Source organism: Cupressus sempervirens, chromosome 8, assembly GCF_028749045.1.
Source record: "Cupressus sempervirens isolate cs-2001-9-10 chromosome 8, ASM2874904v1, whole genome shotgun sequence".
NCBI lineage: Eukaryota > Viridiplantae > Streptophyta > Pinopsida > Cupressales > Cupressaceae > Cupressus > Cupressus sempervirens.
The window spans coordinates 213,929,484-213,943,244 of NC_143125.1; the positions used below are offsets into that span (position 1 = coordinate 213,929,484).

Here is a 13,761-nt window from a genome sequence, read left to right on the forward strand (position 1 = left end):
AAACATAAATGTTCTGATTTTAGTGTTTTGACATTTCGTCAAACACTTTCCCTTCTATCCAACTGTTCCAAATTCCCTATAAGACCTCCACAGGATGGCAGGACTTATAGCTCTGATACCACTGTAATGACCCTTACTATAAAGGCCACTGAAACCCTCAAACTGGACTTAGGAATTTTGTCAAAAAGATAAGGCTGCAATATTACTAATTGTTGTACAAAGAAACCTTAATATATGATGCCAATAATGTATAAACAACAATTTCCAGATTATAACACTACCAATCTAAGAGATAGATGACAATATGAAACTCAAATATGAAGTCCAATGCAATTTTGATTTTATGACAGCAAATAGAACTGATTACAATGAGAGACTGTCACAACTATGCACTTCTAATACATCAAGCTCTTGACAATGCAATGTTATGACATGAACAATAACCCAGTTCAAATTTGGAATGCAAATGACGAAACGTTTACAACAGTTATTAATGACTGGAAATAACTATTTATGCAATGACAGTGCTGACTGTTCTAATCCATAACATGCAATATTTTGGCAATCAAAACTTCAGTTTGTGCACCTGGAATAGCTCCAATTTTGCCGGATATAAATGCTGAATTGATGCCACACAAAGACCTCACAATCTGCCCCAAACCGACTCACAAAATTGCTGTTGCTGCCCAACTGACAGGGTCGTACAAGTACGGCCTGGTATGACTGCTAGATAAAAATATTGCAGCATTTTTTTGTCACTCCAAAAGTAATAAATCTGGGTGCCTAGGGTTGCTGAATAACCCCCTAAAAAAATAAAATTCATCCGTCAAACCAATTAGGAGTTATGAGCAAAAACGTGGGTCCAAACCCTGGACTGGTAGTCTGAAAATAATGCACAACTGTGTCTTCAAACCCTGTTAATCAATCCACAAATGCTAGGGCACAACTGAAACCCTTATTCCAACCAAAGTAAACCCTTATAACTGAATCTCGATGAAGTCCAAATGAGATGGCTGAATTACCAACTCCTCAAATGCAACAATTCAGGTGATATTTCACACCCTCAAAGTCGCCAATCCAAGGGAATGATTCGTTCCCAAAGATCAAATAATAATTTGCAAACCCAAGAGACTACAAATTTGCTCCACAATGGAAGAAGTAGAAGAAATCTCAAATCCAAGCATGTCCAAAATGAGAGGCCTAGCCCTCTATTTATTCACTTTTCTAAGAAGTTGCTAGAACTTCTAGAAACATCCTTTATAAAATCTCATTATAATGCACTTTTTATAATAAAGTAATTTTATAAAATAAAAAGTGCAACTCAACTTAAAATTATAACATGTAGGCCCCAATAACACATAATAAAAAAATATAACCTCTTAACACTTCTTCAAGAGCAAGATATGACCATCTGATCTGCAGAATTGACTCTCTCTCCACACCATTTGCCTACGAGAGTCTGGAATAGGAAAAATCCATGATCAATGTCATGTCGAACTAAAGAGGGGACATTACAAATAAGGAGTTCAAATATGACTTTGTAATATATTTTAGTATTGTGTTTCAATGATTTAAAAAAAAAAGTTTCTTTTTTATTATTTAAATGACATTGTAATTAAAATTATAGTTGATTGGTCCTTTATAATCATTTTTTGAGATTATGTAAACAATTTATGTCAGATAGTGGACAAGGTCATCTATGACATTTTAAATTTGATCATCGTAGATATTGTCAAATTTTTAATTGTTTCTGAATCTGTGCCTAGTGTGCCTACCTGATCTTAAGAGTTAAAGCACAATCAGGACTAGTTTAGAATTGCGTGTATATATTTGATTTGTTGCATCTTGATTATTAAATTGTTGACAATTTGAGTGCATAGAACATTATAAAGGTGTACGTTAGAATATTCATTATAGTTGACTCTATTGTTCGAATAAGCTAAAATATTTATCTTTTTATCATTGAAGTATTGGATTTATATTTGAAACTAGAAACTCTATAACTTCCTTCTTACAAACCTCAAATCCATTGTTAAAAACCTTACACAAAAGAATCATTTCAAACTATCACATAACTTCATATTAATCAAGTTCGAAAACCTTGCCAGTCGAAGAACTCTAAAGCTTAAATTCCCTATAGAAAAGTCTTAACCAAAAATCAACATTTGAGGTGAAGGTCTACCTGAGTAGGTGTAGCGAAGCTTGAAGTATAGGGGAATTCAAATCATTTCCATTCGTTGGCTAACATTGATTGAGAAATCTTATTAGAGAAGTTGCAAGCTCTTGAATTTCCAATCTGTGGTTTTGGGAACCAACACACCCCATGAATGCCTGTACTATCTCTCATGAGTGTTGTATAAGAGAATCTAATGTCACAATCTGGTTTGATAAGATCATGTCAATTTCTAGCCTCTTCTAAAAAATTTCATATTTTCAATCCTCTTACCATACTTATTTGTGAACTTGGGCTCTTCCTAATTACATTAGACAAAATTGTACAAATATTCCCTCTTATTTCAAACATTTCACTTCAAGAAGAACACATGTAGACTTTGAAATTTAATTTTTAAATAAATAATTTCACAAATAATTTGATATAATAAACTGTGAATAATTTCAAATTTCTATATAAAATTTTGAGAAAGCTAAAAGTAGGAAACCTCGTTAAAAATCTTGCAACATCGTTCAAATCTGAACGACGGGGATACCATCTCATCATACAAACGTATTCAAGTAGAAGCCGGATCAAAATTCCAAATTCCAGCAATTTCGTACTTTCGTTTCCACATCCTTCTTCGCAACAAGCTGGATTATGAGCCCGAACTAAACCTTAGATCCGCCATGGATGATTAAAAATGAAACTGCTAAACAATTTCAACTTCCTCAATGCTTTTCTAGAAATTCCGAGTAAACACAGGCTTCGTAATTGGAGATTTCTGTGTGTGAACGCGTTGGGTGAAAGCAGAGAGCACAATTATTGTTTGAGTGTACGCGAATTGTGTGGCCAGGGGAGATTCATGGAAGCCCTGCAAATTTTTCACGAAATGAAGAGGAATGGAGTTGTTATAGACTCTCACACATACACCAGTCTTTTGCAGTGTTGCGTACATTTGAAATCCTTGGATCAAGGCAAGCTAATCCATAACCATATGAACTCCACTGGTTTTGAGCCCACCCTCTTTCAAATGAACTGCCTTGTTAACATGTACGTTAAATGTAGAAGCTTGGAAAATGCTCGGAACGTGTTTGATGTAATACCCCATCGAAATGCAGTTTCCTGGAGTGCGATGATGGCTGGATATGTCCAGCAAGGCCAAGGAGATGAAGCTCTCGATCTTTTTCGTGCAATGGCGAGAACAAGTATGGAGATTTCCTGCTTTGCGCTTGGGAGTGCCATCAGAGCATGTGCTGATCTGCAAGTTAATGGATTGTTTATGGGCCAGCAACTCCATACCCGCATTATCAAAACGGGTTTATACTGGAATGATGTTCTCAGCAATGTGTTGGTTCATATGTATGCAGAATGTGAGAGCATAGGAGATGCACACCGAGTGTTTGACAAAATGCCGCAACGTAATTCGATTTCATGGAATGCCATGATTTCGGTAAACTCACAACATGACCGCACTGATGATGCTCTCAAACTTTTTTGTGAAATGCAACAGCTGGGTATGAAGCCAAACCACTTTACCTTCGCAAGTGTTATCACAGCGTGTGCCGATGAATCAACAAGGGAAAAGGGCAAGCAGGTCCATGTTCAGGCTATGAAATTAGGGTGCGTATCAAATGTGTTTGTTGGGAGTGCTCTCGTGAACATGTACGCTAAATGCGGGATGCCAAAGTGTGCACGAAAAGTGCTTGACGGAATGCCTGACAGGAATGTGGTTTCCTGGACCGCCATGATGGTCGGATACGTGCTAAATAACTATGGAGAGGAGGCTATTGAGATTTTTGTTCAAATGCAGCGCGCTGGAATAAATCCAAATAACAATTCATTTGCCATTGTACTTAGTGCTTGTGCTAGTATTGAAGCACTTGGTCAGGGCACACAAATCCATGCACATGCTGTCAAAACTGGATTTGAAACAGATGTTTCAGTGGGTAACGGGCTTGTCAGCATGTATGCTAAATGTGGAAACATAGACGCTGCGCGGAGGGAATTTGATCTTATACCTCAACTAGATTTGATCTCATGGAACACCATAATTTCTGGATACGCCCAGAATGAAAACCATGATGAGGCTGTGAAACTTTTTACTGTATTTCAACAGGACGGCTTTAAACCAGATTGCGTTACATTAAATAGTGTCCTCAGTTCTTGTGCCAATTTAAATTCTTTAGAAATTGGAAAACAAATTCATGCTTTTGTATTTACATATGGATTGGAATTAGATGTGTCTGTAGGGAATGCTTTAATTACATTTTATGCTAAATGTAGAAGCATTGTGCACTCCCGCCAAGTGTTTGAGAGGATGAATAGAAAAGATTTAGTGTCATGGAATGCTATTATTGGAGGTTATGCCCAGAACGAGCTCAATTCAGAGGCCATTGAATTCTTTCAGTATATGCTAAAGGCAAACGTACACCTGAACGGTGTCACCTTTGTTAACATCCTAAGTGTACTCAACTGTCCTGAAACCCTCAACTTTGGAAAAGAAATTCATTCACATGTGATCTGTTCTGGATTTGAGAAGGATATTTATGTTAAAAATTCCCTTGTCGCAATGTATGCCAAATCGGGAAGAATGGAGGAAGCAAGTAAACTGTTTAATCAAATGGAACAACAAGATTTGGTTTCCTGGAACGCAATGATTTCAGGATACGCCCTTAATGAGCACGGAGAGGAGGCCTTAGATTTTTTCTGCCAAATGCAAGAGAAAGGCATGAAGTTGGACCATTTCACCTTTGCCACTGTTTTAAGGGCATGCGCCAGTGTAGCAGCTATGGAACATGGCGAGAAAATCCATGCCACTATTATCAGAGCAGGTTTTGATTCAGATATTTATGTTGGCAGTGCCCTTGTCGACATGTATGCTAAATGTGGAAGTATAGAAGGTGCACGTACAGTATTTGACAAAATGACTGTTCGAAACGATGTCTCATGGAATGCCATGATTTCAGGATATGCTCGACATGGGGATGCCAAGGAAGCTTTGCAACACTTTAACCTAATGCAAATTGAGGGCCTGAAACCAAGCCACATCACCTTCGTTGGTGTTCTATCTGCCTGCAGCCACGCAGGGCTGGTAGATGAAGGTCGTAAATATTTTAATTCTATGAAGTCAATTTATGGCATCACGCCAAAACTAGAGAACTATGCCTGTATTGTTGATCTTCTTGGACGAGCCGGATCCCTGGTTGAGGCAGAGGACTTTATCAAAAGAATGCCGATACAACCTAATGCTTTTATATGGCGAACTTTGCTCGGTGCTTGCCGAGTGTATGGTAATACGGAGATAGGAAAACGAGCAGCGCATTGCCTTCTGAACTTGGAACCACAAGATTCAGCAACTTATGTGCTCTTGTCCAATATGTATGCTTGTGCCGGCAAATGGGATGATGCAATAGAGGTGAGAACAATGATGAAAGGCAGAAGGGTTAAAAAGGACCCAGGGTGGAGCTGGATTAAACTGAAGAATGAAGTACATGGATTTCTGGTGGGGGACACTTCACATCCGCAAACCGATGAGATCTATAGAAAGCTGGCTAGCTTATCTGAGCAAATGAAGGAGATTGGGTATATACCAGATACAAACTTTGCATTGCATGATGTGGAGCAGGAGCAGAAGGAGCACTCTCTATCTTACCATAGTGAGAAGTTGGCCATTGCTTTTGGGCTCATTCGTACACCTGAAGGCGTTCCTATCCGAGTTATTAAAAACCTCCGTGTTTGTGGTGATTGCCATTCTGCCATTAAGCTAATTTCCAAGATCTCGGGACGGAAAATTGTTGTTAGGGATTCCAACCGATACCACCATTTTAATATTGGGTTATGTTCTTGTGGAGATTATTGGTAATGCAGATTGAACTAATCATATTATTGTTAATTTCCTTTTTCATGAAGGAAACTTTTTCCAACTGAAGGGAGGATCCCCTGTCATCGTGTCTCCATTTCTACTGATGATACCGCTGAAAATCTCATGAACATGTGCTAGTAGTTTGACTTCAAATTGCACCCTGGCGTCTATAAATTCAGCACTGAACGTTTGTGAGAATTTCAGCTGATTCGCTGTAAAGGACGGTGCACGCATAAGAATTGACTGGTGCCCATTTGTCAGGAGTACATGGCCACTACGAACAATTCACTGGTTTAAGGTCAACAGCATTTTTTTTCAGTTTAGAATAAACCAACTATTTAACACTTTTATTAATGGGTGAGGTGGATTCATAAGTTCGCTTTTCTGAGTGCAGGAGGTCACAGGTTCGACTCCGGCCTTTTGCCACTTAAAAATATTTGACCCATGGAATGTTAATCAGGGCTGGAGTACGTAGCATCAACATTTGTAGTATTATAATCAATTCAAGTTCTCTTCGAATGTCTCAAGTTGGAACTTTTTATGTAATGCCAGAAAAATGATGACATCAATGTGCATAACAAGTTGGAAATGAAATCAAATGAGTTGGAAATGAAATGAGACCAAACAGCCTATTGGACCGACAACTACAACAGTCTACGGAGCAAACCTTGGATCAATTTCAGGGAACTCCATATGTGGTGCATAATGTCCATGTGGGAAGCTTTTCTTATATGACAGATGAGCAACAACTTATAAGATTGTCAACTCAGTTTAAATAATGAAGATGAGTAGGAGAGGGTTTTTGAATATGCAAGACGGGATCTACGTCAGCTCAGAGGAAGGGATGATGAAGATGCATATGTTTCTGATGAATGGTTTTATAACATCCTGTCAGGAACACAGAAGAAGTCAATCTAAAGTTTTACTAAGTTCGTCAAACAGTTTTTTTTCAAAGATAACATACAACAACAGTTATAGAATAGCGGAAGCAATAACATACACTCATACATCAACAACACATAAATAGGTTACAACTCTTAAAGGTCCCATAATGATGAATCACATTTAAGTTTAATCAACACTAAATCCAATATATAATAAATCCACATCAAATAATGATCTAGAAGTATGAATCCACTTAAATAATTAACAGTCATCTCGAGTGTCACTTGACAATAATCATAATGCACAATCATCCACTGTACAGGTCACAGGGTATGAAGGGGTGGTTGAAAGAATATACATCGTAAAAAATAGATTACAACAACATCTCATAAGATCCACGAAATCAAATACAATACAATAGGTATAACCATCCATCATAATGCCCAAGAATAGAATGAAGGAGATACAAAACAAGGAATTCCAGCCACAGCTTCAAATTGTTAGATTTCAATGGTAAAAGTAAATAACACTACCACACGACCTCGTGGTAACCCAAAAAGGTCCACTCCCACCACACTGGGGAGATAGTTTCAAGTCTCAAACTGGATAACAAACTCAACAATCAAATCCAACATCTAAGTCAAAGAAAACCTAAAAGCAATCTAACTGAAAGGTACCAAGATACAAATGACATCTAAACCTAGAGGTAACACAAACACGTAGGGAATCTACTATGTTAGTGGGCAAGTGTCATCACATGAGCCAACTCTAAGGTTATCCAGTCTAATGTTTTAATACTTTGCCACCCTAGTGACTCTATGCGGCACTAGTATCGTTTCATATTGACAAGGCATACTAACGAAGCAAAGTCCCAACCAAGCATCCTCTCTACTCCCATCCTAGCCTGTATTAGCACTTGAGGCATGGGTGAGAAAAAAAAATTACTCTTATTAATTCATTTTAAACCCATTTAATGTAATGTTATCACTTATTAATCAACTTATAATGGGTTACCCGCACAGCCTCTTTAGGGCTCTGGCCTCCATTGCAAGCCACTTCCTGACATCACATATAAATAACTTACCCTAAGCTCAACAAAAAGAAAAGGTCTCATATGACCATAAACCACACATCAGTTCTTAAACAAGCAACTGGAAAGCATTGAAATATTATTGATCAAAATCACAAATTCCACTAATACGATCATCCTAACAAGACTGGTCGAAAATCAAGTAAATGTAAACCCAACCATGACATCACCAAAACCAATCACAACAATCACCTTAGTCCTAAACAAGCAACTGGAAAGCAATCAAAGATAACTGATTGATGACTCAAAGGTTATATCAGATAAGTCACACCATTCACCTCAGTTTCACACAAGAACATTGGAAAGCAATAATAAAACATCTAATCAAACTCATCATAGCACACACATGACACATCACCATGGTTGGGTATAAAAATCATAATCAAAACATCATCATGACATCACAAACAATAACTCCCGGCCTCTGGTAAAAACCCTGATTGGTCAAGGCTAAGTCAATCTCGAAAACCATAACAGTAAAATACATGTCAAAAAGAGTGCATACAAAAGAAACTTTCTCAATACATTAGGTTTTGAAAACATGATAGTTCCATTTTCACTTATAGGTTTTCAAGTTTCCCTTTCGTTTTCAAGCACAAGATTTTGATATACAAGAATAGGGTTTCAATTTTCATTTTTTTAGTTACTAGATTCACTAAGGTTTTTCGAGTTCACTAGAATCTCAATCAATTGAACAAATCATATAAAGTTGTTTAAACATAGTTTCATAGTTCAATTCGTCATCAAACAAACACAATGTTCAATAATCAAACAGGGCACAATTTTCGTCTTTACAAAGTATGATAACTTATTAAGGGTTTTTAAAAATCAAAATAAAAAATCAAAAGATGACTAATCAATTTCTCAAACTAATAGAAATTATTTTCATATAAAATTCCTCAAGTAAAAACCCAAGTTTACCCATTTACCATTCACAATTTACGGTTGTAATTCATTTTAATAATATTTTAATTAAATAATTTAGTTAAATATTTTTAAAATTCAATAATCATCAGTTTATTAATGATAATAATTATATATTTAAAAATAATTTATTCTAAATAATTATAAATAATTATTAATCATTAATAATATTTAATATTTTAAAAGTCGTTAATATTTAATATATTAAATAACATTAAATAAAATTAATATTAATTAAAATATTAATAATTTAAAAAAAAAACTATATTAAAAGAAATGTTATTAAATTAATAATATTTTTTTAAAATAAAAAAACATACAACTTAACCTTCAAGCGTATTAAGGCCTGCCAGCCTCACTGCTATTGAGTAGTACGGGTAGATTGTGTAGATCCTGACTAGCAGGTGATTATAACTCCCTCCCTCAACCATATCAGAAATGTCAAACATAAAAAAAAAATACACGCACACCATACACATGCAAGTATAGGGTAAGTGTCCATATGAACTGCATAAAAATCATTTATCTAACTAACATCATTAAATAAGTGAAAGTCACTACATAAACATATATATCATCATTGAACAATTATGAGATAATTGAAATAACTCTCTCTCTCTCTCTCTCTCTCTCTCTATATATATATATATATATATATATATATATATATCAACTGAATATGAAGTAATATCCAGCAATCTAGAAAATAAATGTCACTGATCCTCAAGCATAAACATAAAGTTGGCTTAAAAGAGTTTGGCAATAAAACATAAAAGTCAACTAGGGGTAGGCATTATAGATTTTCTCTTTCTAAATGACATGAATGTGCTTTAATGTTCCCTTGTTGGTATTATGGTTGGAGGCACATATGATTGCACAGATGGTTTCATCCTTTGAGTGTTCTTGCAACAAGGGGACTAGAAAGAGCTCTCTCAAGGGGTTTTGTGCTCCCCTTGTTTCTTCTTCAGATGAGTGAGAGAGAGTGATGTTAATAATATAGAAAACAAAATCTTTTATGGGAGGGTATGTGCTTTGTTATGGTGGGTAAAAAAGTGGCAATAAAATTGTAAAAAAATAGAGTTATTATACAATATGATGTAAATATGTTAGTGGATTATCAATTTTATATTAAAACTAGTAGTTGTGCTATAGGAGGTGCAAGGGAATAGTCAATAAAAAAATTTGTACATGTTTTGACTTACCTACATATATGCCCAACCGTGTAAAATTGAACAGATTACCCATGTAATACCTACTACATGCATTATTTGCCTCAATCAAAGTGCTTTCTTGGCTCTTGTAGTCATGACATGAAAAATGGAGTTGCCCAATAGACATCTTACTCTGCCACAAATTTTTGTCATAGCAGATGGACCCAATAACTCAAGAAACAAGAAAATGAAAAATATCTCAACCTTTTCGACTAGTGAAAATTCCAAGTAAAGATAAAGGCAAATGCTCGTATGGAAAAACAAGTAAGCGAGATATTACAACCTTCTCAACTATCTTGCTTCTCAAATTTATAGGTAGCATCGAGTTCGTTCTCCTTCATTGTGACATTGAAGGTGTTGACCCTATGGCAAGACATATTCCCAATCTCTGTAATATCTCGCTTACTTGTTTTTCTATACGAGTATTTGCCTTGATCTTTTCCTCCAAGAATGTTCTTGTAGGAAAAGGAGGATTAATATTAGATTCAGAGAAAGTCTAACACTTTGTTAAAGGGAAGTTTATTTTAGAAGCTTAGAGGGTTTATTTTCAAAAGGATTCTAACACATTTGTTAGAGGGAGCAGATAGATGATATGGTTTCCTCAACCGTCAGTGATATCGATCATATTGATTTAGAGGGACTAAACAAATATTGTGATGGAATCTTTAGTGATCGATAAATTGTAACAATCAAGAGGACTGGAATTCATGCAATTATGTGAATGAGCCTACCCCTTGTATACATCATAAGAAAGTTCAGATTTTAAATTAAACTATCTACGAGTCTCTCTTTGATAAATGAAACTTGACATATGAGTTGTAGAGTCATTCAAGTGGCACAATCATACTCAATCAAGATATTGGTGTATTGTAGACGAGCTTGTGTTAGCTTCTACTATTAAGCTTAATGAATGTTTGGTGCTTCAATAGATGAAAAGAGCAAATTGGAACTTAGAAAGAAGTCATCAAATTTGATGTGATGTAAAAGTGTTCAATGATAAAAGAGTGGGAATTTTACATTGTGGGGGGAATAATAGGCAATGTTTCATTCCCACTTGAACCATCCTTAGAAAAGGAGATATTCCATAACCCTCATGGGCAGATAAGTACTTGTATCTTTTACATTTATGTATTCATTTATTTGTAATTCTATACATACTATAAGGGTTATTTGCTTTGATTGTTTCCTTTATGTTTGAGGATATTCTTATAGGAAAAGAAGGTTGGTACTTCACATATGCTACCAAATATTGTGCAGATTAAATCTAATGATAATACTTCCAAAGACCTTGATGATTAAGATGGATAAAGTGAGGCTCTTGAAGAGAACATCTTTGATGATTAAGATTATGAGATTCTTCTACATTAAGAGGGAGTATGACACTTCTTCGAAGGCAATGCTGGAGCTTAGAAGACTGATACTTAGAGGGAGTCTAGAAATACATGTGGGTGACTGCATGATGTTGATGGCCTACTCGTATGTATATAATGAGGGAGTGATAAGTTTGACAGACATCCTTGGGTAAAGAGAGTTTATGAGAAAATAACAAGAGGACCTAACTTCCTAAGATCAATGTTCGGAGGGAGAAATTTTTGAGATGCAATCCTTTATGGATGATATTTTCTCTATGAGGAGAAGTTCTAAGAGAAATTCTTTATAATGTGCTCTCCTCTATGAGAGAGAAATATAAGGTGAAAACCCTTTATACCACCCTATGACTGGGTTCATGGTAGTTACTATTTCACATATGATATGTAATGAAAGGTGACGATCTTTCATTGACATATAAACAGAAGATAACCATTATAAGATGACAATCTTATAAATAGTAGACCTATTATCATGGTTCTTTGGGCCAGATTTTGTCGGACACCATGATAACGAACAAACAGAAGGTAATCTTTGTAAGATGGCGATTTTGCAAATGATAGGTTTGTTATCATGGACATCTCTAGATATTGTTTTGGACAATTAGAGATCATAGATAATGAATCCATTATGATTTTTCAGACAATTAGAGATCATAATATATGTTATGATAGTGTTCATAACATTGTAATTATAGTTATTTGACAAGTCACTATTTTAGAGTGTTAAAGTCAGATAATATGTTGTGTATAGATATCCTTGATGCTGATGTCTCATAAAATATTTTTGTTACTTCTTCCTTGCTAAGAGTGAGTGTTGAAGTATAGCATCAGTCGAAGTGATATACTCATTACATTGAGTATTTGTATTTATGATTTATATGAACATTGTTTTATGTTTCATATTATTGATAAGAATATATGTATGTGTGTATGTATGTATGTCCATGACTTACATAAGTTACAAGACATGACTTTGTTGTAGCCTCTGTTGGATTGATTTTATTAAAGCTGCCTCATTGATGTAAATTGTCCTTAAGATAAGTATCTTTATATATATATATATATATATATATATATATATATATATATATATGTATTATATATTATACATTATATATTATTATATAATAATATAATAATATTATATTATATTACATATATGGTTAATATATTAATATTATATATATATATATATATGTGTGTGTGTGTGTGTGTGTGTGTGTTAAAGGTGAGTTATACATATAGTTATTTGTAAACTAAATGGTGATTAACTATAGAGACATGTCTCCTCTCATATTTATATGAGATCCAAATTTGCATTTGGAAATCATCAATTACAATGGCAATGATTATATATTTGTAGAAACGATCTTAGTTACTTTAACACTTTATTGCTTTATGTTCACATTGTGAGCTATTATCGAGGAGGCCCGCCATTGCAAGACGAAAGTCTATTGCTGCTTTATGGACTTTCGTAAGGCTTTCGACTCCATCCCCTGTGTGGCCCTTTTTTAGAGGCTTAGAGATATTGGTATTTTTGAGATCTTACTGACAACGATCATGAGGTTATACGAGAAGGTGGTTGGTAGACTTGAGATCCCTAAGGGCCTCTCCAATTCTATCCAGAGCACCATTGGGGTGAAGCAAGGTTGCCTACTCTCACCCATCTTGTTTGGGATCTACATTGATGAGCTTGAGACCTTTCTTAGTGACTCCTCTTCCTCGGGTGATGACTGCCATCTACACCAGCTATTGATCTCCATTCTCCTTTTTACTGATGATGTGGCTCTTTTAGCTTCTTCTTCCCAAGGGCTTCAAAGGCTCCTTGATAGACTTGCATCTTTTTGTGACTTGAGACAGTTGGTTATGAAACTTGAGAAGACCCATGTTATGGTCTTCAACGGTTTGAAGACCTCACATCTCCATTTCCACTTATAGGGCCGGGAAGTTGATATTGCTTCATCTTACACATACCTTGGGGTTAAGTTTTTTGGGCCCCATTTCAACTTGCGACCAGCCATTCAACCTCGAATTTGAAAAGCATTGGGTTCCCTTGCCATGCTTGAGAGATAATACTTTACACGTCACTTCTAGGACACCTTGACTAAGTTATCTCTCCTAGATTCCTAAGCCAGACCCATAGTGCTCTATGGTTCGGTGGTATGGGGGCCTTCCCTTTTAGATTCAGATTGGGCCTCGATCAAGCGTATCCATATTTTTCTCCTCTGTCGGATTATCAGATGCTAAAGATCCACCCCCCACAA

General features: G+C 35.6%; 1 protein-coding gene across 1 annotated transcript; it reads left to right on the plus strand.

The window, feature by feature from the left end:
• The first annotated feature begins 2,735 nt into the window (after positions 1 to 2,735).
• MEF7 (Tetratricopeptide repeat (TPR)-like superfamily protein) lies at positions 2,736 to 6,826 on the plus strand. Its single transcript, XM_089797254.1, has 2 exons — positions 2,736 to 6,315; positions 6,412 to 6,826. The coding sequence occupies exon 1, from the start codon at positions 2,856 to 2,858 to the stop codon at positions 6,015 to 6,017; it is 3,162 nt and encodes a 1,053-aa protein (XP_089653380.1). The 5' UTR covers positions 2,736 to 2,855; the 3' UTR covers positions 6,018 to 6,315; positions 6,412 to 6,826.
• Positions 6,827 to 13,761: the final 6,935 nt, after the last annotated feature.